This window comes from Mercenaria mercenaria, chromosome 1, assembly GCF_021730395.1.
Source record: "Mercenaria mercenaria strain notata chromosome 1, MADL_Memer_1, whole genome shotgun sequence".
In the NCBI taxonomy this organism is placed as follows: domain Eukaryota; kingdom Metazoa; phylum Mollusca; class Bivalvia; order Venerida; family Veneridae; genus Mercenaria; species Mercenaria mercenaria.
The window spans coordinates 75,608,448-75,634,279 of NC_069361.1; the positions used below are offsets into that span (position 1 = coordinate 75,608,448).

Consider the following 25,832-nt stretch of genomic DNA (forward strand, 5'->3'; position numbering starts at 1 on the left):
CTCCAAAACCATTATAGCTAGTGCTTTGATATTCGGTATGTGATATAAGGGTTTAATTAAATAAATTATTGCCCTCGGGTCAAAAATGCCACTCCCGTGTGTGACATGTACTTACTATATGCTTAGACCAAAAAAAAAAAAATATTTGTTTCCGGTAACAGGCTAAAAAAAGTAGGGTAGGATGATCGATTTTTTTTATTTCTTTATTAAAGGAGACTTTTCGGAAATTCTTTTTGTGACAAAAGAGAATACAAATAAGGGGGGATATGCCTTTTGAGCATCAGTAAGTTGATTTATTACATCACTGACCATGTTTAAAGCATAAAATGTGCAGTTTTGCAACTTTGTTGAAAACATATTCTCCAAGGCTATCAAAACAGGGTCACGCCATAATTTTAGGGTAGGTCGGGATACCAGAAACAAACAATTTTCAAGCCTTATATAATTATAAAAAACTTTGAAAATCTTCTTATCTGAATCCATAATTGTTTGAGCCTTAATATTTGGCGTGTGATATTATGGTTTTACTGTCTACCGTAATTGTTCAAATTATTGCCATAGGTTCAAAAATGTGTGTGGTATATACATATATATATAATATAAGCTAAGTTAAACAAAGAAAAAAGCTAACTCTGTACTTGTACCATTACGTTATAAAAACATACTAGAAGCCTTGTACACAGATGAACGTTTTAGGGTCAATGGCCCTCTTGGTTTTTTTTTGTTTTTTTTTTTCTTTGTTGGGAATATTATAATTGTATTTCAATTACTTTTTGTAACAAATAATCCTTACAATTCGTATACAAAGTTCGCTAAGTATAAGCCTGTTTTTTCTCTCTTTCGAACCATAAGATATGGCCCGTTTATTTTTAAAAAACACATACATATACATATACAAACAAAAACAAAGCATAATGTTTGTACTACATGATTTCACTTATTAACTGAAAAAAAATAGATAGTTCTATTTTCAATTTTCAATTTCAATTCGTTTTTATATATAATTTACAGTACTTGGATTAACGAGATATTTCTTTCGGAATAAAAATAATATGATGTCTTGTATAGTGCTATAACATTTCCAGACAGAAAAAAAAAAACATGTAGAAAATTAAAGTCTTTAAGATTAATAAACAATTAATACTCATCTTCGAAGATAGCAATTAATTATACAGTTTTCAAATGTGTTTACAATACTAATATTTTGTTGTTCATTGAAGTATAGTAATTAGAATATACAGGCCTTACTAAGGCACTATAATTTCCGATATTTGAATAAAAATATACATAGAAAATTAAACTTTTGTCAGATATGGAGCATATTTGTAACATAAGTATGAGCCTTAAATAATTCAAATGACGCAGAAAACAATACCGGTAGCAAATCGATTTATTAAATTGAATGTACTAGGAAGTTAAATGAAACTTCATGACTAAACCAAAACAAATGTGACCGTGCCACTTGACACTACCTTGATCCTTTATCGGTATAAATAAGGAGGAACAGCTGTGTTGTTTTTGTTTTCTTCTTTGGATGAATGTTCAATCACATCACTAAGGTTAGTGTTAGACCACAGAATGTATATATTTTACTATAATTTAACTAATTGAAAGAATGGAAACAAGAAATTTCAAATGCTGCCATAAAGGCAAACGTTGTCATTTTTAAGAAATATGGCAAGATCTCAATACAGTAATCAGAGAATGGAATGGTTATATATATATTTTCTGAAAACGGTGTGGAAAAGCTGTTATGGTGGAGGTCGGGAAAAAATTTTCGATTGGCAATTGAAAGGTATACTAATGAATATATAATAACAAAAGTGTAAGTCTCTTATCTATTTACTAAATTTTTGTCTTGTCAAGTCAGAGATCTACACATAAATACTTAATAACGAAAGTAAAGCATTAGGCCCATTGCCATTTTTGAAAAGCTTGTACCCAAGTACACTCTTGAATGATTAGAGAGAAATTGTAACTGATAAAGAACAATTTAAAACTCTGGATACATTTAATGCTTTTCGGCAGGTAAGTCAAATCTTAATTTGTCGTAATGATTTTTTGAATATCAAAGTTATTGTACCGTTTGAAGATAATAAAAAAAAATATTTTTCATTTACCAAAACAAATCGAGGGACGGAAAATGTCTCTGTTTTATCAAGTATGCAAGGATGTACGATTAATTTTCAGAAAATGATAATGGGACGAATGCTTCAACATATACACTTCCATTATTATATTTGCATGTTGTTACACAAGAAGAGCAATGCAGACGATTAAACGTTTTTAAATCGTTGAAAATATAATGATAAACACAAAACAGAATTGTTACATGCTTAAAAGGGCTTATTTCATATTCCAGAAAGTATATCAAAGTCTTAGTGAAAACAAATAAAAAGTACATTGACGATAAAACATAAATGCAAGTATTTTTTCTCTAAACAGAAGAGCATTATATAATTTATATATCATACGCGGTTTCACTAGAAGGTGTAATTATACGCGAAGAGCATGAATTTCTTTTTAAATGTATATTGATTAATGTAATTGAAATATTTCAAACAGAATGTACGATGAAATCCAATACATATGATCATGTTAAATTTAGATATCGGTTTTTTTTTTTTTTTTTTTTTTTTTTGTTATTTGAATGATTTAGAAAGACCACATAATGCAATAGGCTGTACTTAAGCTTTAAAATTGAATATAAAATTGATCTGCAAAAATGTGATATTTGCGACAATACTTTAAGCAAATAACGCATTTAAACAATATCAAAGAATACGTCGTGCGACTGAGTGATTTCGAAAGAGATAATGGAAAGTGCAATAGCCTAAAGGCCTTTATGAAAAGGACCAGAAAATATAAAAAGCACTGAATCCTATACTGCACTTAATTAAAGATTCATGTTGTGAAGGAAATAAAATATGTTAGAAAATTCTTTAGAAACAAAGAACACGTGTTATCAATAGCAGACTCAGTCTGATCATAAGATGTAAAGAAATACGCAACAGCCATCGCCCAGCCAACGCACAGGCGGCTTCAGCGGAAGTCTGAAACAGATGCCAGATGCATTAATATATGGCAACACTGAGTCCACGTACAGGGGGGGGGGGGGGGGGGGGGGGCTTTATACGACTGGCGCACGGCATTTTTATACGCTGAGCAACTACGCTGGTACAGTAATTACGCGTTAGTAGACATTAAATTTGTGACACTGTATGAAACATGAACAATGACAACGGTCTAGATATGTTTCAATATAAGAAGTAATAGTCTATTTACCAAAACTACTGAAATGTTACGTTACATATAAGAAAAATAACCAGTTTTGTAATATAAAATGTCTGAAAACGTTTCATGAAACTTGCTGTCAAGCTATAGGCGAAATAGAACATTAACTCAGTGAATAAAACATATACATCTAAACGTTTAATAACAGCTTTCTAGATAGTTTCTCAACACAATTAGTAATGTAAAACAATTGTCACAGTATGTAACATGGCGTATTTGTACTTTAGAACATGGAAACTTACTTTGGACTACTTCACACGTAAAGCTGAGTAGTCGTTTCCAATTTGGTGTAAACAGTTACAAATAAATGACTAAAATTGCATTGGCAATAACTTAGCTACCAAATTACGGGCGCAGTGCATCAAGATGTTTGGGCAATATGATGGTCTACTCTAAGGCCTGTGGATTAAAAGCGATATCTAAAAACAGTCACAGCTACAAAATGCATTTTACACAAATGAAAATAAAACAAATATTTAAACACAATGGAGTTAGTAATGCTTCACGTGTGTGACATACGAGTTGCATTCGGTATCGCCCGGAAGAAAACCTGGAACGAATCGTACAATCTGTGAAATATAAATGGATGATTTAATCACAGGAGGCATCCAAAAAGCCAAAGAACTAAACCGAGAAGAAATTATATCAACAACAAGAGAAGAATATTAAACAGACACTCTTCCATACATCAGTACCTATAACCAGCGTAATCCAGAAATATTTGGGAAAATTATGAATGACCTTAATATTCTGAAACGTGATCAACGTATGAAGTCTGTTATATCACGGTACAATATAATTAAAAGTAAGAGACAGCCTCCAAACTTACGCATTTACTTAAAAAATGACAGAAACACGTTAGTTTAAAGACGACAACAAAATAACGTCATTAACGTTCGTAAATATTTTACATGACGTCACATTAATAGAATGACGTCCCCTGTTTCTATTGACGACGTCACATTGTTTAAAATCGACCTGATGATATTTTTGAAACCGGTAGTCGATTAAATATTATAGACATTTGATAGTTATTTCCTACATTTTCGAGTTATTTTCCATCCGTACCGTGGATTTATTTGTGTTTAATATATATATAAAGAGAGATATTATACATATATATTATCAATTACATTTTACATGCATAATGAATTAAGGTGACTTATAGGTCCATGGTACGGTGCCCTTAAAGTGACATGTTACACACATTTTTTTTCACTTAGGTAATATGAGACTTTTTTTTATTTCGTTTAAACGAAATAACTAATTCGTTTAAACGAAATAACTAATTCGTTTAAACGAAATCATTTCGTTTAAACGAATTAGTTATTTCGTTGAAACGAAATGATTTCGTTTAAACGAATTAGTTATTTCGTTAAAACGAAATGATTTCGTTTAAACGAAATAACATTTCGTTTTTAAATTAACGAAATAACTAATTAGTTTAAACGAATTAGTTATTTCGTTTAAACGAATTAGTTATTTCGTTTAAACGAAATAGTTATTTCGTTAAAACGAAATGATTTCGTTTAAACAAAATAGTTATTTCGTTTAAACGCAATAAAAAAAGTCTCACATTACCTAAGTGGAAAAAAGTGCGTAACATGTCACTTTAGGGGCACCGCACCATGGGGATCGGGTGCTCTTTTTTATTTATACTTATTGTTATAATTGTATTATTAAAGCATATGCCGCTATAATAAACAATTTCTTATCTTATCTTATAAAGTATATTTTAATTGTGATTTAATACTTTATATATAATATAATATATATAATGATATTTTATACTTTGTGTATATTTAACTATTTTGTTGTTGTTGTTGTTTTCTTTTATGTAAAGCTCTTTTGAACGTATTTTTATATGAAAGAGTGCTAAATAGATATGGTATATTATACGAGGGTGGGATCAAAAGTAATGCAACCAATGGTGTTAAATGACAACTAAAGGTTGGATTAAGAAAATCTTTAATTCAAACCTTCAAAGTAATCTCCTTTGACAGATACACAACGTCTCAATCTTTTAATCCAATCCTTAAAAGCTTTCTGATAGTCTTTTTCATGTATATCACTAAGGAGATTAAATATGGCGGCCCCCAACTTTTGGCGGGATGTATATTTTCTGCCTGCAAGCTTTTTCTTGGGACGAGGGAAAAGGAAAACGTCACAGGGGGCTAGATCCGGAGAATAGGGTGGGTACGTGTTCTAGAACATATACTTCCTGTTCATTCAAAATCGACGTCACGATCCCAGCCTAGTGACTCGAGGCGTTGTCATGTAACAAATGGATACCCGTCTTTGGTCAACGTTTTTAGAAATACTTGAGAAGCTTTTTAAGAACTTTTTTCTTATAAAACTTTGCATTCATTCACTTGCCTTTAGGGACAGGAACCTGGATGGCGAGACCTTTAGTAGTGAATAATATGGCATACATAACCTTTTTCACACTTGCAAGCCTTTTGGCAATGCAAGTCCGTCTGGCATTTTTGGTGAGCCATACTCGATTACTAATTTTTTGATGCAGTTCGAAGAAATGTATCCAAGACTCATCACCTGTTACTACATTCATAAATGTTTTGCGCGCCATCTTAAAGCGCGTGCGTTTTTGCTCATCAGTGAGCAAATGCGGGACCCACCTAGCACTTTTCTTCTTCAATTTCAAAATATTTCGCAGAATGCGCAAAACAGATGCTTTTGAAATGCCAACCATGTCCGCAATATGCTGAGAAGTATATCTTGCGTCAGAAAATACTATTTGTTTGATTTTTTCAACAATCCTTGGACTACTTGAAGACTTAGGTAACCAGTTTTAGGCGCATTTTTGACAGACTCCATACCTGACAGAATTTCCTAACCCATCTGCAAACTGTGGAAAAGGACATTTCATTACTACCATAAACAGCACATATGTCAGCATAAATGTCCTTTGAACCTCTTCCGAGTGAAGCGCGAGACCTTATTTCGTTCGCATTTTTTACACTTTTACCAACCATTTTGCCTTACCGCCTACGAGTAGGGTTTGTGCAAATGTGAATTGTGAGCGAGATATTGTGTCTACATGTATAGTTTAAACGTCGATTGAAAGTTATTACAACGGGGAACACGTGCAAGGCGTAAATTTTGTACTCGCGCTAAAAATAGCGATTAACAATAGCCAGTTGCATTACTTTTGACCCCATCCTCTTAATAATAATAATAATAATACTTTGATTAATTAATAAAGCAACAGTTACCTACTAATAAACTTTGATAATGTGGCAGTTGACCTCAATACAATCGACACTGTTTATTTTCCAATACAGGTAAATCCAATAATTGCTTGACAATAGATTTGTGACGGATTATCTTTGAACACCCCTGGACTTATTGGACTCCACTGCCACATTATCAAAGCTTATTAGTAATATCTTACATGTATTATTGCTCACTTTTTTGTTGTCATACCAGATCAGGTCCATTAAATTGATACGGTCTATATAACAGTGACTTTTGCAATTAATTGAACGAAATATGCACCTTTGGTTATCCTTTAAATATATGTATATAATTAGATAATTTATGCTTTGTAAAAGAGGGGATGATAATGATTTGAATTAAATGTTTAAAAAACAACACAGCAAGGTGAGGCTACTTCTGTGTTGTTTGATAGATCTGACTTATAAGTAGTAGCACAAAAGGGTCATGGTTAGCCTGGCTCCCTGGCTCCCTGGCTGCACGGTTATTTTTTATATAAATACTGCATGCAAAATAAGAAAATCTTAAGCCTTTAAAATAGCACATTTGATCTGATGGCTGAACCTATGTTCGGAGCCAGGGGCAATACAAAAGTCAGTGCAGAAACAACCTGCCTGAGTTACTTCCCTCTTAATGAATAGACTTATATATATGTAAATACGAACAAACATAGGGACGTGAGCCAGTCTAGGTCATATTATATGTCTTTTTTTTCTTTAAAGTTATTTAGAACTACAGCTATTCCTTTTCCGGGCAATTTTTCATGTAAAGCTTTGAGTATTTTTCTGCTGTCAAACCATGGTTCAATTACATCATGTCACATTTCTATGTCAAAATACTAGTATGTTAAGATATCAAAACAACAAATACTTAACGATTCTTATTGTATTTATTTTCTTGTTCATGCTTTGATAGAAAACATGTTGTTTTTGTTGTTGTTGCTTTTGTTTTTTCAATTTTTCAAGTGGGTCATTTCCCGTGGATACTCCAGTTTTGAAATCTAAAATTATGCACTGTAACTTACCTATCATTTTAATTGTTGATATTTGACACTTACGTGTATTTTCTGGCACGTTATAAAAACCTGTCTACTAGACAGAAACTGCAGAGATGCTTTTAATATCCACATGTATACATACTTACATAAATATATAACAGTTTGAAGTCAATGAAACATCCGAAAATGCAATTATAAATTATTATAGAATTGTACGTTCTATTTCATTTACTCCGTGTAAAGATAAAGTTTCTTGTTTAACGTGGGTAGTCGACGAAAGTTTCCACCTGGAATGCATAGAACAACTTATTTCCAGCCGAGCTCACGGCTGGCGTCATATTTACTTTCCCAGCATCCAGTCTAGGCCGATTCTGCTGGAAACAGTACCAATTTAAGTAAATAACCCAGCACTATACACTAGTCGGGATATCAACCGCGACCGGGAGTCGAACCAGGACGGCTGACGTTGTAGTCCAACCTGCTTACCACTGCGCCACAGACTCCCCTGCGTTCATGTGAATCCTTGTACAGCAGGTACCATCATCAACATCAAACAACACTTCTTTACATTCGATATAAAGACCTTACTTTAATTCAAAATAATGGAAGCACTCTATTTAAACAGAATGCCCAAGAGACGATCGCAAACAAATTTGTCACTATATGAAGAAATTACGCCGAAACGACCGAGCCCAGGCCGTACCAAAGGCGGAGCTTGTGCTGCTGCAAATGAAGATCAGGCTGTATCACCGAATGGTATGTGTTACCTTTTTTCTTCTTATCGAAACTATGGTATGATTGAATAACAGAATAATGCGGTAGTGTCAGACTGAAACAATTTGTAATGTGTGTTAACTTTGTCCAACGTACATCAAAGGTTTCGATTAAAGTGTGAAATCTTTGACTTAAGTTATATTCTAATTCTTTGACCGCCTCAAATTTTATTTCTTAGAAAAAGCTTTCTCGTCTCAACAGAAGAATCTACACCTACGATAAGCTTACCATTTTGCTGTTCAGACGTTACCGGTGTAAGTAAATGTATCGTGAAAAATAGGAATGGAAGGCACCTAAAATGAGTATTATATAATTAACCAGATTTCATTTGTTATCGATTTTGTGGCCAAATAGGACTAAGGCGATACAAATTGTCAGATTATCATTCATGATTATGAAACTAGTCTGGCTGCATGGCTATTATTTATATACTGCAAACATTTTATAAGTAAATTTCAAGCCTCTAAAATAGCACATATTTATCTGATGTACATATTTTCTGAGACAGAGGCTTATATAATTAACCTGCTTGAGTCACTTTCACTGTTAATGAAGAAAACGTATACATGGGAAAATATGACAGAACACATAAAGGGACAGCGGCCGGTCTGAAATAAACAGAAAAGGTGGAAACTCTAAAGGTCGCCCAATGCGAAAAAATAAATGTTTGCAATCTCGATTTGATTGAGCCTGTTCGCGGTCGGTAGTGGAAATGCATGCTACTGTCCGCGACCTTTAACCATGTGTACATCTGCACAAGTATCTTCATAACTATCGTGCTTAGCGATCTGAATTGACCGAATTAAAAAACCTCTGGCTGAATGCAAAGGAGACATTTTACTATTAAACTATTTTAGATACTGTGTTTTTCAGATGACGAGAAGAAAATTGAATACATGTCACCAAGCACGATACGCTTTTCCCAAGATAAGATAAATTACAAGTTTGCCGATGGAAGAACGCTGGATGAAACTTTGGACGACCTTAAAAACGGAAAGGTCACTGTCGAATCAATTCCGATAATTACCGTTTCATGCGCAGAAAAGTCGGGTCAATATTTAACACACGATAACAGAAGATTGTGCGTTTTTCAAAAGTATGAAGCCTACCGTTTCAGTCGTGGTCAAAAGTTAAATATTCCTGTCAGAATTAGCACTGACATACATAAAAAACGTGTAACTACAAAGGAGTCTGGAAAATCTGTTCAAATAATACACGAAGGTTATAAATCTAAGGACAAAAAGAGTCGCAAAGTCGACGCAAAGGTGTTAGAGACATGGGCTGCTCAAAAACTTGTGAAGAAAAGTAATTCAAAATAACATTAACATGATGATCACGAAAGAATGGTGGCCATGTAAAATGATAGCAAATGTATTTTAGTTCAATCATATTTTTTTTGCTCTTTACATCTTTACAAGAACAGAACAGATGCACAGCACAAAAAAAGCATAAAGGGTTGGGCAACAAGGTCTTCCAACATTAATGAATGCCCTCCGCTAAAATGAAACCAAATATTGTATGAAAGTAAAACAATTATTACTATTATACCACTCTTTGTTCAAAGAAATTATTCAAACTTTCAAAGATTTCAGTGCTGGTCATTGGTGTGGACTGTCAATTAATGTAAGAGGTGTTTAATGGAAATAATTAATCGATTCTACAAGCAGAGAGTAAGGTGGTTATACTACACATTTTCTGTATATTTGTCATTCTTTTATAGCCCATGTCTACAATATTTTTCCGTTACAGCTTCATTTTGTTTTTGTTGAGGGTGCCCTGTGCTTCCGGAAAATCTACCCTTACATTTTATCTTTTAAACAATACAAAATTATGCAGGATCATTAGTCTAAGATTGCTTTAAAATTTCATGAAATCTCAATTTAAACTTACGTCATTAACACTAAGACTATAACTCATTTACATTAATCGATATACCATGTTCAACCAGTAACGTAGTTTAACCATGTTTCAAGTATTTGCATTATATATAATGATTTTATGACTGTAATAAATAAACGAAATTAACAAACGCAATCGGATCTGGACGATTTTCACGATGTTGGTAAAAGTCAGACTACCGGCCTTTCACTGTCGTTACCACTAAATGCATCGGGGTGTTTTATTTGCTCGGATATTTGTCCATTGACTGGCAGTTCAATGCTCAATCTACATGATTTCGACGTTACAAATATATAGAGATAATGAAGGCCATATGGTGCGGACGAGGACTGGTGCCAGGTGCGTATCATTTATTAACTCGAAAGGACCATGTATGATTTAGCCCCACATTTTGAAGAAAATGAAAGTAAAAATATACATCTCAACGTTATGAATTATTTGAAAGATAAAAGATTAATCGTGCATTTAGTGCATGAAAATTGATAGTTAGGTTTGTCGTAGCAAGCAGATGATCCCTATTGATTTTGAGGTCAGTAGATTAAAGTTCAAGGTCACAGTGACCCGGAACAGTTAAACGGTTTCCGGATGATGACTCAAGAACACTTGGGCCTAGGATCATGAAAATTGATAGTTAGGTTGATCATGACCAGCAGAAGACCCCTATTGACTTTGAGGTCAGTAAGTCAAAGGTCAAGGTCACAGTGACCCGGATCAGTTAAACCGTTTCTGGACGATAACTCGAGAATACTTAAGCCTATGATCAGGAAATTTAATAGTGAGGTTGATCATAACCAGATAATAACCCCTGTTGATTTTGAGGTCAATAGGTCAAAGTCAAGGTTGCACTGACCCAGAACAGTAGAACTTGTGTGTAGATTGACAAAATAATTGTGGAACTCTATTATAAAGTTTTACATATAAAGTATAAACTCTATTATAAAGGACTCCGAGATCCAAAAGGATAAAAAAATATATCAACACTATTCCAAGTAAGTGGAGACTTTTTTTAGCCGCCACACGGCTGTTGTGACAGTTAACAAAATCTGTAAAAAGATCCCTTGGAAACTTGGAACAAAGCAGAGTAATAGCAGACTCGGTTTAAGGCCTGGGTGGTTCCAATACTCCCGCTTTCATAGCTTTGGGTATTGTTTAATCACCCCTTGGATATGGTGCCTGCTTTTTAATTTTGTCTTTTGGCAGTTCCTGTGATATGCAGGCTCCATAACCTCAGATCCTCTTTCTAAATTCTAGTTTGTTTAATTCTGCTCATTGTTTTCTCGTTTAGGGCAAACTAGCATTGAAGGTTCCATGTGCAACGCCGTATGAACACATCTGCCGATGTCTCTAAATTGTTATTTGTACTTTTAGCATGTGTAAATGTTCAGTTCTGTTCAACCCGGGGCTAGAGGGCGTGGACGGTAGCATGCATTTTCACTACAGTCCATGAACAGGCTCAATTAAACCGAGCCTGCAACATTTTCGTTTTTGTTGTGTTGAGCGACCTGTGGAGTTTCCACTTTTTCTATTTTAATTGAGTCTATGATATAAAGTGAACTGTTAAGCTGAAGTGGGTACAGCATACGTATTTAAAGTTTACTTGATCTTATTGTGATATAGTGTTAGATCCACCAATTACGTTATACGATTTGCATTCATTTTGACCTAATTTTAGAAGAATGGTATTATGAATGATCTTAACGACTTAGGTTCAAAAGGTCGTCTTCCAACATTTATATCACATTTTTTATCTGATCGCAATTTTAATGTACGTGTTGGTTCAACCCTGCCTGACTCTTTTGAGCAAGAACAGGGAGTTCCACAAGGTTCTATTTTATCTGTTACACTTTTTAGCATCAAAATTAACAATATAGTGAAATGTTTATTACCAGGGACAGAATGTCCATTATATGTTGATGATTTTTAATATGTTATCGTTCAAAAAATATGCGTACGATTGAACGCCAGTTACAGCAGTGTTTGAATGAAGTTCAAACTTGGGCCATGGAAAATGGTTTTAAATTTTCCCAATCAAAAACTCAGTGTGTCCACTTTTGTCAGTTACGGAAACATCATTGTGACCCTGAGCTTTTTCTAAATGGTACAAAAATACCCGTTGTTGACGAAGCAAAATTTCTTGGTGTTATTTTTGATAAAAGGCTTTCTTTTATACCACATATAAAATACTTGGAAGCCAAATGTTTGAAATCATTGAATCTTTTAAAGGTAATTTCAAATACTGATTGGGGAGCAGATCTCAAGGTTTTTTTAAGACTTTATAGAGCTTTAATTAGATCCAAGCTAGATTACGGTTGTGTTGTTTATGGATCAGCCAGGAAATCGTTTTTACAAATGTTGGATACTATTCATAATCGAGGTCTTCGTATTGCTCTTGGCGCATTTAGAACATCGCTTGTTGAAAGTTTGTTTGTTGAAGCAAACGAACCCTCCCTTTACGCGAGACGTGAAAAAAACGTCATTGCAATATGCTCTGAGGGTAGCTGCCAACAAATCAAATCCTGCTCATATAATCATATTTAAACCCAAGTACCAAGATTCGTATGACAGCAAACCGAAACAAATTAAACCTTTTGGATTTCGCTTGAGCAATTCTATGAAGGAAACTGATTTTGACTTCGATGGTTTAAAAGAAAATTTAGTTCTGAATACACCATGAACTCTTAATTCTCCAACAGTTCTTTTTGATATGAAAACCGCCTTGAAAAAGTCTGAAACAAACCCTGAAATATTCAAATCCAAATATAATGAAATCAAGTCGACTTACAAAGATCATTTTCCAATTTATACAGATGGTTCAAAAGATAATTCAAAGGTTGGATGTGCCGCCGTTAGCCACCTACATCAATCCAAATTACGTTTGCCAAATAACGCTACAATTTTTTCAGCTGAGGCAAAAGCTATTGATTTGACCCTTAATTTTATTTCAGAATATAATCAAGAAAAGTTTATCATCTTTTCCGACTCACTTTCAGTATTACAATCAATTCACAACCGAAATACGGAAAATCCTTTCATTCAAAATATTCTTCTCAGAGTTAATGAACTATCTTTTAAGAAGTCCATCATATTCTGTTGGATTCCTAGCCATGTTGGTTTTAATGGAAATGAGGATGCTGATACCGCAGCAAATAAATCATTTTCATTACAACAATCTAAATTTAAATTACCATATACTGATTTTAGGCCATATATCAACAAATACATTTTAATTAAATGACAGTCTTCGTGGAACAATGCTTCGTTCAATAAACTTCATGAAATTAAACCTACTTTAGGTGAATGGCACCAAGGAAACAGATCTGTTCACAGGGTGAAAGTTGTTCTTTCTCGTTGTCGAATAGGTCATACTCGGTTGACTCATTCGTATCTGCTGAACAATGAAGATCAACCTGAATGTGTACCATGTCAAACACCGCTTACTATTAAACATATTCTAATCGACAGTATAGACTTCGATCCACAGCGCAATTCATACTATAATGTTGAATCGTTAAAAGAGCTGTTTGAGCAAATTTCAGCCGACAACATTTTACAATTTTTGAAACAAATAGGTATATATCATTAAATCTGAACCTTATTTGATTTTTATTCAAAACTTTTATACTTTTTAATGTTTGCAATTGATTTTTTTACGCTATATATGTATATACACTTTTACTTTAATAGTTTTATATATGCTTTGCAATTAACGTTATCCGTTTAACTTTTTATCGGCGGTATATGACCTTTTTGTTCCGATTCGCCGTAAAACCCAACTCATTCATTCATTAATTTTGGAAGACCCAGAAAAAAGCTATACACTGGATATCATTTCCTAATTACTCCATCAGCAAATAAAACCAAACTCAAAATTTTAAAACTTTGCGTGTCCTAAATTGATTAAATTTACAATGGAAACTATGCGATCATAATTTGTTTTTCAACTAAAAGGTTCATGTTACAAACCTTAAGTTGATGAAATCATTGCTGTATGTTGTGAAAGGTATTGTCTTATATTCAAAGGAAAATCATCAGAACTTTTCTTACGGAAAATGTTGATCAAACTGCAAAAACAACAAAGTACAAATTAAATTAAGTTACAGTGGGCACAAAATAATCTTAACATTCATCGTCCCCTTACGGTCTATGTTTTGCAATTCGGAGGGCAAAATATCATTTCTCTGTACATCTGTATTACCCTAAAACTGTTTAACTTGTTGAAATAAAAGAAAAGACAATTTCAAGATATCGCTGTGTAAAGATATGTTAAGTTTTGACAATCCATCATATGATCATCACAAATAAACGTTAGTGACAGGCAAACAAAACAGTAAACTAAACTGGATGGTATTAAATGTAGAAAGGAATGTGTTGCTTTGTTTTAAATTGAAGTTAAAATTGCTGAAGTTTGCTGAAGGTAAAAATGTATTTACCTATGTTTTGTTTGGAAATCAGATAACAAGAAAAGGATTTTATCATTATTTTTCATCAGAAACAGTCGCCTCTTAAACACATTTTTTTCACGCTATTTCGCATCTCACAGACAATTACATTTGTAGATGTTCGTTTGTCATCAGTTTGCAAATCTTAGCAAACAGGAAAATCATAAAAAGGCTGCATTCTTTCATAACGAACGTCACGACATTCTCAACTCATCGAAAAGAATCCATTTTATGTCTTTCCCCATAAAATGGTTTGGTGTCACTCATAATTAGAGATTTGGGGCGCAGATTGGATACTATAATGTATGTAATACTATGTATTTACAAATTCCCGATTCAGCTCCTTCCTATGTGTATGTTGTATGGATAATAAACTTCCGCTTAAAGGGAACTCCTGTTTGAAACCAATAGCATATAATGCACAGTGTCTATGTAAAAAACCAAAGCATGTTTGCATGTTTAAACAGTATTGCGTGTTAGTATAAAAAGATGACAATTAATGTAAATATACCCAAGTGTGAATTCGTTCTACCGCTCTAAAACTGGAGAAAGTTGTTTCTGTTAAAAGTTTGCATGTAGTCAGGTTTCTATTTACTGCATGTCTCCGACATACAATTTGCAAAACTGTGCTTCTTTTAAAAAAGAGAAAATTTTGCTGAATCTTTTGTTGATGTAAGATAGTATCGAGTGAATGGGCTTCAAAAAATCGAGTACGCTGTCATTAGAGCTCTTATTTGTACTGTGGCCACAGATCACATCAAAGCAAAATCTTTTAAATTTTCCAAATTAGGAATAAAAATATCGCCTAACTTTTCTCCCAAATTCTTTATCATTTTCATATTATTAGAATGTATATTGGCGTCTACTGTATCTTTCAACTACATATTTTATTGTAGGTGGCCTCTGACTACGTATGGTATTCTCAGTGCTTCTTACGATTATACTTCTACTTCTTAATTTTGAGTAGAGCATATATGACATAGAGAAATCAGTTTACTTAGGATTATGTATAGTAGGTTTGAATCAGATTTTATGTATTATTTGCAATATCGTTTAATTGTTTCACTAGAAAATAAGAAGTTAATTGTCAGGTTGTCAGGAGTCTGTTATAAAGACTAAATATTTTGTAAGAGGGAAGAGGCATTATTCATTGAGCGAAGTTTAGTTTTAGCCCAAACTATATCACATTAAGAACTTTTTACCAACTTATAAATGATAATAACAATTAGAAGATCACACAAATTATATTCATAGTGTATTTTCATTAGAAGTAACGAAATATGCGAAACCCCTCACTCGAGCTGATTTGTATGGTAGTAAAATCAATTAGACTCCAAACAAAAGGGCTAGGAAACAGCAACCATGAGTCAAAGTAAGTGGATACCTTTTACAGCCGCTACACTAGTAAACCTTTGGAAACATATGACGCCAACAAGCATAATAATTAATCGGCCTGAAGTTGGCAGTACAGCAGTAGCAGCCGTAGCTACTGTCAGCAGTTACATCAGTACATAAGCTGTTACACTAGTTTGATGATGTAACTGACATCAGATATTTTGTGTAAAATAAAAACCTTCCCTTTCTTCACAACAGACATCATATGAAGTAGATCCCTATCAGTACATCTAAATGTTGTCTCAAATTGACGTTTTTCCTTTTCTGTACTGTTATTTCACGCTCAAAATTGGGGAAAGAGGTGCCCCCCACCCAAACGCCCCCCCCCCACCCCCCGCTCCTACGCCTATGGTAAATTAGTGAAAACTTAAGGTAAGTTTGGCCCGGCACGTTTTCTAAATAAAATGAGTAAATGTATTTTATAGGCATATATATTCAATGTGCTATTTTTTAATGATTATTGAAGTGAAGATAGGAATAAATATTGACAAAAAGTTGCTTGCGGTTGAATCGGATTTCCTGGCTCCGTAAGGACAATTAGGACTAAACTAGATTTAGGTGTTAATCCATCGCATAATGTAAATTTTGGATGTGAGAAGTTTGGGGACCCCCAGCTCCGCCCCAGACCTTTAGTTTTAGATCGGACCGGGTGGCCGTTGTAGAGATGGTAGTCCCCACCAGGCACGGGTGACCGTCATTCCGGGAAAACTCTTGCTTGGGGAACCCGGGTCGAGGTGTGAGGCGGGCGTGGGTCCGGGGTGGCCTAAAATCGTTCCAGCAGTTAATAGGAGGTCCTTGTGGGACATTTAGTTAGGGCTGAGCATAGTGGCTATTCCGGGAAAACTCTTGTTTTCTCGTGAGCGGGTCTCAAAGTTGGTTTAAGGCCATTTTCGGAATTTTTCATTTTTTCAGTTTTGGCGCCCCCATCCGCCCCAGACCTTTAGTTTTGGATCTGACCGGGTGGCCGTTGTAGAGAAAGTTGTCCCCCACCAGGCACAGGTGACCGCAATTCCGGGAAAACTCTTGTTTGGGAGGAGCCCGGGTCGAGGTGTGAGGCGGGTGTGAGTCCGGGTTGGCATAATTTGAAGGTTGTTCATGTTGAGAAACGGCGTAAACTCAACACAGTTAAGGTTTATCAGATGTATAAATGCAATTATCTCTTTACTTCGCACCCTTTTAACGTATGTCGTTAATTTCATGTTGATTTGTCTCTTCATATTTTAACCAACTTAAAAGTCAGAATTAACCGTCAATAAATATTGTTTGTGTCCGGGTTTTACGCCCGTTTTCATCAACATTTTATTTTGCTACAAGCACTAAACTCTCTGTCCACAGTAACTTACAACTGTCCCATTGAAAAAAATTAATCACGGATGGAGTGACCGTACCGGACACTAAACCTATGATCGCTCGATTGACGGACGACTCTCCAAAAAGTGTGTCATTCGGTCCGATATGAGGGGTGGGGATAATATTTGACTGGATGATTTAGACAAGAGACTAATTCCTAACCATTTTTGTTCCTTGGATCACTTGTATTTAAAGTTTCAAAACTGGAAATGCATATATTTATCAACCATGGTTTAAAATGTTCATTTAAAAAGGTGAAAGTTAACATTGTGGTAATGGCTGTATATGCCGATGTTGAAATAATTTATAGCCCGACCCAATTGTATTTTTTGTTGTTGTATTTTCTTGTTTGTTATTTTTTTTTTTGTTCTTTGTTCATAAGATATGCTTGTATTATTTTATTTATGAAACAAAGAGCAATCAAATATATTTAAAAGAAAAAACATGAAGTTAGCAGTTAATTTTTGAAACGCGGAAGTTAACTGTTATCACTTCTCTCTCGTTTATTCATATTCATATTTTAAAAAAATATATTTATTTATTTTTTTTTTTTTGATAGTGCTGTTTTAAAACAGACTCTGAGCGATCATGTTTCGGGGGACCCGGGTTCTAAATTTTTACGTAAAAGTCTAGAGACGGCACCGATCTTTCGTATTTCGTACTTCGGTTCATTCATATCATCCAGTTGTTGTTTCAAGCTAAAGTTGAAAATGGCATCGATTTTGTGGCTATATCCAGTCATAATATTCACGTTTTTCAAATTTGAAAAAAAATATACATGCTGATAAAAACTGTGGAAGTTTTTATCTGAGCGATAAATATGAATACGGTCAAATGCTGACACAATCTAAGCCATATAATTACTCTAAACATTTATATTGTTTTTCTTCTTCAATGCGTTCGTTCTAGCTTTGATGGAAAAGAATATATCGGAAAAGATATTTAAAAGGGGGAGTAGTTATATCTACCCCTTTTTTGAACTACAAGTAAATACTAAATTGTTTGAAAATGATAAAAAAATGGATGCGAAATGAAATCTCTAGCAAACAAGCTGTTTGCCGTCAACGTTTAGAACGCAAAGACGTGGCGTCGTCAAGCGTAATGTTTTGACGTTCCATTAGATGGCGCTCTATTACGCCTTCTTGAACTTGATTTGAAACTAATAAAACCTCATAAATCCCATATTCAGGAGATGTTAATATCATACATAAACAGATGAAACTGCATTGAGTGAAATATCTAACTATACAAATAAATGACGAGGCAGTAACATCTACAGGAAACTGATAAACTGATTTTAGGGACACAATTTCTGCTGGCAGTATTACATGTAGGACACTGATATATCAAATACCTGATGCCAGTAGGGGTAACTGAGCCACTTAAGAACTATAAAGCATGTTTCTTGCAAACAAATGACAATATCTCACAATACTTTTTTTCAGTGATGGGATACATGTTAGTATCATATTTCGGGCAAAAATATCAGAATCGTTATTTTGATGTTTTTGGAACACGCAACAGAATGTATTGTGCAAAATGGCTCAGTAACCCAACATAGTCAGGGTAACTGAGCCGCCTGTGTCATGTGGACTAAAAAAGAAAAATAAACTAATATACTCATCTGGACTTGTATACAATTTGTCGCAGATCTTACAACAAGCTGTCATATCTTTATACTTCTGCGCATGCGCAATTTGCATTTTCTTATTTAAGCTGGGACTGCGTCGTCTACCAGAGTCTTTATCTATATGTTTTAAGCAACACCCTGCATCCAAATATCGTTCAATCCATTTAAAGCTAACAAAACGTCTACAAATGCCAAGAAATATTGCACTTAAAGAGAATGTGTGGACGGTTGTCTTATAATGAGGTAGTGGGCTTTATAGACATCTGATGTTTCATGGTGTTTGCGTTTTCAAGATACTGACTAATTTCATACCAAAAATGTTGTGTTTGCATCAATTGACGTGCAGACGGACAGATTGATTGTGATTGTCAGACAAGTCTAATGATTTAATGTACACATGTACACACACGTTGTTATTTAACTCACACCAAAAGTTTCCCTCTCAATGAAACACAGTCGTTTAATTACAGCTTGGGGCCTCCTGTGGACTAGCTTCATGTGTGAAGATAATAGACAACAAGGGCTAATTAAACAACTAAAATACTCAAACTTTCCTTGGAGCAAATACAATGTATTTTTCGTTAATATAGGATTTATCTTTTGGACAACAAAGTTAAAACATATTTAAAAGAACATTTAACATAACACTGTGGAAGCAACTTACAAACAACTTTTAGTATGATGTGCAACTTATCTTGCGTTTCGAACGTTTTGAGTTCATAACATGTAATACAATTCCACTGCTAATTTTGTCAGTCAATTAGTTCATCAGTGGCAAAATGATGAAGATATCAATGACGCCGCAGGGTAGTATTCCTAATGGTTTGAACATTCAAATGACGTGAGACCCCAACCAATTACCCCTGTACAAGACCCATGATACCAAAAGTTGCAGCCATCTTTAGTGCACTTAACCCAGTCTTCATCATCAGACGTCTCGTCAAAGAAAAAGCCACCACAGTAGCTACAAAAGTTCTCAGCATTTTCACGGTCGTTTGTCTTAGCAGCCTTTTTCTTTAAATTTCTTTTGTCCCTTGTTGATTTTTCTTTTTCTGCTTTGCGATTTTCTTTTTCTTTCTGTCTCTTTTCTTTATCTTCAAGTTTTCTGAGTGTTTCTTTATCTTTCTCTTCAAGTTGACGAATAAACTCGTTTTATGTCAGGCAACGCGCAGTCAGGATCTTTTTTGTTCTTCTTTCGACGCAGTTTTGGGTATTTTGAAAAACTGCAACCAGGTTGAGTTGAAGTAATATTTTCTCGATCAACGGAAGATTGTGTCCCCGAAGTGAAATGATCTTTTAGACAGGCCGAATCGCCGGACGGCTTCATGACTGCATTGGTGTTAGTGGAAGAAGTGCAGCAGTTGCCTTGCTTACAGCGACCCTCTTCTTCGCCGACAATTTCTGACGTCGTCGACGGAATAAACACGTCGGGAGATATGGCACCAGGATTTAGAGGGCAGATGCCAGTGGTTCTAAATGCACTAATTGCATTAGATATATTGCATACTTTCATGTAAGCCGTCTTGAACAACCTGCAGAAGTCATACCGGGTGATCACATGGTTACTTCTCAGCCTTTGACGGTGGATAAAGAACTAAATTAAATGTGCCCCCTTTCGACATTATTATAGACTAAAGACGGTACCTTGTAGTAAAACTAGCGATCGTCTGCAAGTCAGAATCATCATTTTCAAACGAGAAAAATTCTACACTCCAGTTGGGATTTCGAACCCACATGGCAAGTGAGCAGGCCTCTATCTGTGTTGTCGCAATACTCTTATGATTAAACTGGTAAACCCGTAATGAAAATCGGCAGATTGTTCAAAAATTTCCGAAATAAAAATACTAATATCTGTTTAATGTATCCGTTAGGTTTAAATGAAACTTTTATCTTGCTACAGAAAACGGCTCCACTGAAAGTTTGGCATACCCAGTTTTGTCGACAACAGTCCTGTGGAAACAAAATAATGAAATATATCAAAATATGTGACACTCAACAAATTCCCACTTTTGCCAGTCACTTTATGTTTGTTCCTCAAGTATATCCCCTTAAGGGCATTTCCGGCAGTTGTGACTGCGCAACCTATTACCGTTACTTATAGATTTTGTTTTTCGTTAGATAATTTAAATTACTTGTATGATTGAAACGATTTGTATTTAAACATATTACACTGTACTGTTTTTGTCTATGAAATATTTAGTACGAATTCATAAATTTGATCGCCAAGTCCAGGTATATTTGCTATTATTTTTATCATAGATATCTGTATATTTTCATTCTCACTGTACCTATATATGTAAATAGTTTATTACTGCATGCTGTACATAGCTATGATGTCGAGGAACTTCGTATGTTCAAGTCATATTATTATGAATAAAGTTCTGTTCTATTCTGTTCTGTTCTGTTAAACAGAAATAGAAATAATTTGCAAACGGTATCGAACACTTTGCGTGAATTACAACAAACTGTTTGTGAACATGCTTTTTTTCGAATTAAAGCGAATTGGTCGGCTTCTATCTAAAGAAAAGACAAAAAGAGATGTTTGTCTACAAGTAAGACGGCTGAAAGTATAAAAGATGTAGCTTTGGCTGGTGTAGCCACGAATGAATACACTTGCATTTAAATTCTTATTCATATTTGAGCATTTTTACGTGTTCCACAAAAAACATATGTAAAGGATGATTTTTTTCTGAATCAAACATCCATGGAATGAAGCAATGCAAGCAGACAATAGAGTTATGGCCCCAGGCAAAATTCGAGACATATCTAGATATCGCAGAAAAAGCATGGATACCCATGATTTTTATATTTATACAGTAAGAAAGAACAAATGTTCGTTAAAAACAACAAATATGATTTAACTGTGAAAGTTTTGTTACATTTGCAGTATACCCGAGAAATTTTCACAAAAACAGAAACAGTTTTTCACGTATATTTTGAAATTTGTAATAAGTTATAGTTATCTGTGCTAATTACGTTAAAAATATGAAAGAAACTTAAGATAATTAAACCAATTTGTCATGATTTTTTTCCTAGTATCTGATTCAGTTCTTGGTTCTGATAATTATTTCAATACCGATTTCAAATTGGTCATGCACTTACCCTGTCCATGATATAAAAACGGACATGCCGACATACACTTATGATCACTAAAAACGATAGAGCACATATTGTAGTAGATATATGTAAAATTGAAGAAAAAAAAATTGTCCATAGAAAAAATATAGAAAATGTCTTTAAGTAAGACTAGATATGAGAATTCAATCACTGCTCTAAATTTCATGGGACTACGTTTTGAATACATTTATCGAGAAATATAAAAACATGTTTTTAAAATGTTTTACAATGATAAGATATGGTACTTCACATCGGCATAATTTCAAGTGTAATATTTCTCTCATACGCTGAACACTTACTTTCACACAAAATATAACAAATAAATTTGCAATTTGTAGCACATTAGCTTTTTTATTTGGTTATTATGGTTACAGCTTTTGTATTCAAAAGCAAAAAATAGACCTACCTCTTCTGAACTGAGTCACACCTCTCTGAGTAGTGTCAAAGGTTTATGCTCAACTGAGCTTTGATTAAACCGTTCAGATACAGAATCATTTAAGGAGCTCTTAATATTTAACGAATATTCCGATCCGGATGCAAGTTTAAATAATCAAAGCCACCCAGAAAGATACAAACTGCACCCTGTAAACCAATATTAACAGGTGAAACAGCTGTTCTGGAAGGGCGTATCGGGTATTCCAAGTAAACAATTGCATTCAAAAAACTTTGTGTGAAGATATCTAAATTTGTCATTAATTTCTTTTACTTTAATAGCAGACCCTGTCTTTAAATTAATTTTATGCTTAATGGGTGTTGTTGTTTTTTTTTTTTTCAAAACAAAACGCGTTTTTTTAAAAAAATGGTAAAAAGGTAATTTACAAATCTTTGCCTTCATCACTATATTTTGCAAATTCGGATTTCCCGCCATTTTATTCACATCGGGAATGGCATTGTGGTTAAACCTCACAATGGCACAAACAAGATGTTTGGAAAGTCCAAAGAACAGACTTCTTTGTCAATATTGTAGAACAGACGTCTTTGTCTATTGTATTCCAAAGTGGAAGACGTTGTTTTTCTGCATAAAACGAAAAGGTACATTTAATATTAAAATCAGCTTTTTTAAATGATTAACAAATAATACGCTACAACTCTTCATTCTATTTTTTCATCAGTTTAATCCTAATAATGAACAAATAAATGTATTAATACTTATATCTTTACGATCAATAACACTGTATATCATAATTTGTTTTGTAAATTGCACAAGGTGCCTTTCTGAATAAATGGAAATGCAAAAGTGTGTGCCACTCCTGGTGAAGTATATGACTATTAATGAAGTAGCGTGTGATAAATCATAAAGGATTCAAAACATGTTATCAGACTCGTCTCAGTTAATCCTCTCATAAGTATTACAAAATCTTAAAAGCGAAAAAAACAAAGGTATTTGGTGATACTGGCACGCATCAAGTTTGTCTAAAAATCATGTTTGATACAAAACTAAATTCTCTGTATGTTGTACGAGGCTGCTTCTTTAACTGATACTTATACCGACAGTTTTATTTTTATTATAATTATTTGTACAAATTAAACTCGGCTACTATAATGTAAAACGAAACAAATGACATTTTTTATTATGTTACAAAATACTTGTATTGTTAAGTCTGAAAGTGGTCTAACACAATAAGATTCAGTAAAAACATAAAACATTTTCTACAACTTTACATGAGCTAAAGGAAATTTGTAACTGAAAATCATACATTCATCCGAATTTAACCAGTAATAAGCTCCAGAACGTGAACACGGTAATCTTTCATGAATAGCATGGACATTTCTTGTTGTCCTTTACATCCCGCTAAAATAATATACATGTATATACATATATGTCTGCCTAACTGGAACAATGTGTTTTACACCATTAAAAATAACGTTCGTTTGTATTTTTGTAACCATTTTTTATGTAACGTTGGACATTATTTAAGAAAATCAATCCAGTAATTATACTGATAAAACCAAAACATCGAATCAGGTGTCTAAGAATTCTGAGATCGGCACATTTTAACCCGTATTCTCTTAACTGTGTGTCTGGTACTTTTTAATATTTTATTGGGGACTTACGTCTTCCATGCTCAAGCAACTACATTTTTTTCTAAAAAGGAATTACTTGGCGACGAATTGTTTCACAGGCTTGTGTCTGGTGCTTGAAAGCGTAGAATATATACAGGATATCTTGAAAATACATAATTTTACCTTTTTGCTCAAGCTGTATATATATTTTCTGTTGATCAACACTAACATTTTACACACTAATGATGGGTCACAACATAAGCAAACAAATTAGCGATAAAATTTCCTCCTCAATGCCAGTTTAGCAGATTGCATTTCTGTACTGATTCTTTATATACTTACGATTTGATAATCGTTATTGTCAATAATGTTTTAGTACATGTAAATTACTAACCTATTCTTGCCATAGTATGGTCAATAAATGATTAGTGATCTTCCTCCACCACCAAAAGCTTGAGAGTCGCCATGTGGCCTTCACTGTGCTATGGAGACGTTTAACCCAACAAAAATTATCTAGAAAATGTGTTAACTATTACCTGGCTTAAGGCAATAAAAATTGATACTTCTTTGTGGCTCTTTTATATAGCCAATAAAATACATAATATATTACATCTTCTCATAAAGATTAAACATGTGTTATGTAAGCTTAAATAATATACTTTAATTGCCGTAAAGAAAATCCAAGCTCTTTAAAAAGAGCAGTTTTGTTTAAAATTAGGTTTTCGCAGCAATAAACTTCACATAACATCTTACACTTTCAGAGAAAAAAATGCAGACATATCTTTCATTAATAATTACTAGAAAGTTTTTTCAAAACAAAACACGCAAAATCGTTTGCAGCAAATAATAACATGTGTTCACCTGGATAATTTACATTCTGAAAATAGACGTGCAACAGATGGTTCTGAAATTCAAAATAAATAAAAGTAAGCATGGGAATCTGAAAGTTATTTGTTTGTTTATATTCATTTCCTTGTCCTTTGAGATCACGGAGTCCATCCAACATTCTGTATAATACAGTTCTACTTAAATCAATATTAAGGGGCGTTAGGTATGTTGCATATTTCATTACAGAAACCGGAAGTGCTATTATTTTGCTCGGTTGCGCTCTACGTACCAAAGATCCTCTGAGAGATGCACAGGGAAGATAGGAAAAAGGTCAGTATTGACAAAACCATAGTGCTATCAGCTGGAAGAAACTGGCTTCCCAACTGGAGCATGAAATCAACATAAAACATATGAAATGCAAATGGCGGTAACTTGGTACTTGATTATGGAATCAATTGAGCCGTGCCATGAGAAAACCAACATAGTGGGTTTGCGACCAGCATAGATCCAGACCAGCCTGCGCATCCGCGCAGTCTGGTCAGGATCCATGCTGTTCGCTAACAGTTTCTCCAATTCCAATAGGCTTTAAAAGCGAACAGCATGGAGCCTGACCAGACTGCGCGGATGCGCAGGCTGGTCTGGATCCATGCTGGTCGCACACCCACTATGTTGGTTTTCTCATGGCACGGCTCAATTATTATTGTATATCTCTTTATAGGCGTAATGCATTGATTATTTGATACAGATTGAATTTGCATCTTTACCCTCATCAGAGCGAAAACAACTATTTATTTCACAAGAAGCGAAAGAAGTATTTTACTAATACGTTTCTTGGCAAAAACAGGAAAGAACTACATGTAGATACTGTTTG

The 25,832-nt window shown here is 34.1% G+C and overlaps 2 protein-coding genes across 4 annotated transcripts in view; one reads left to right on the plus strand and one right to left on the minus strand.

The window, feature by feature from the left end:
* The window catches only part of LOC123533700 (gephyrin-like), a 473,298-nt gene that overhangs the window by 298,869 nt on the left and 148,597 nt on the right, over positions 1-25,832 (minus strand). The window lies entirely within an intron of this gene.
* LOC123545482 (uncharacterized) lies at positions 1,419-10,239 on the plus strand. 3 transcript variants are annotated; one of them, XM_045331806.2, is made up of 3 exons: positions 1,419-1,559; positions 8,151-8,281; positions 9,173-10,236. In XM_045331806.2, exons 2-3 carry the CDS (start codon positions 8,152-8,154, stop codon positions 9,616-9,618), a joined length of 576 nt encoding a protein of 191 aa, XP_045187741.2. In that variant the 5' UTR covers positions 1,419-1,559; position 8,151; the 3' UTR covers positions 9,619-10,236. The 3 variants fall into 3 exon arrangements, with proteins under 3 accessions (XP_045187741.2, XP_053407164.1, XP_045187740.2); XM_053551189.1 differs by lacking the exon at positions 1,419-1,559 and adding an exon at positions 1,617-1,795 and having other exon boundaries at positions 9,173-10,239; XM_045331805.2 differs by lacking the exon at positions 1,419-1,559 and adding an exon at positions 1,894-2,028 and having other exon boundaries at positions 9,173-10,237.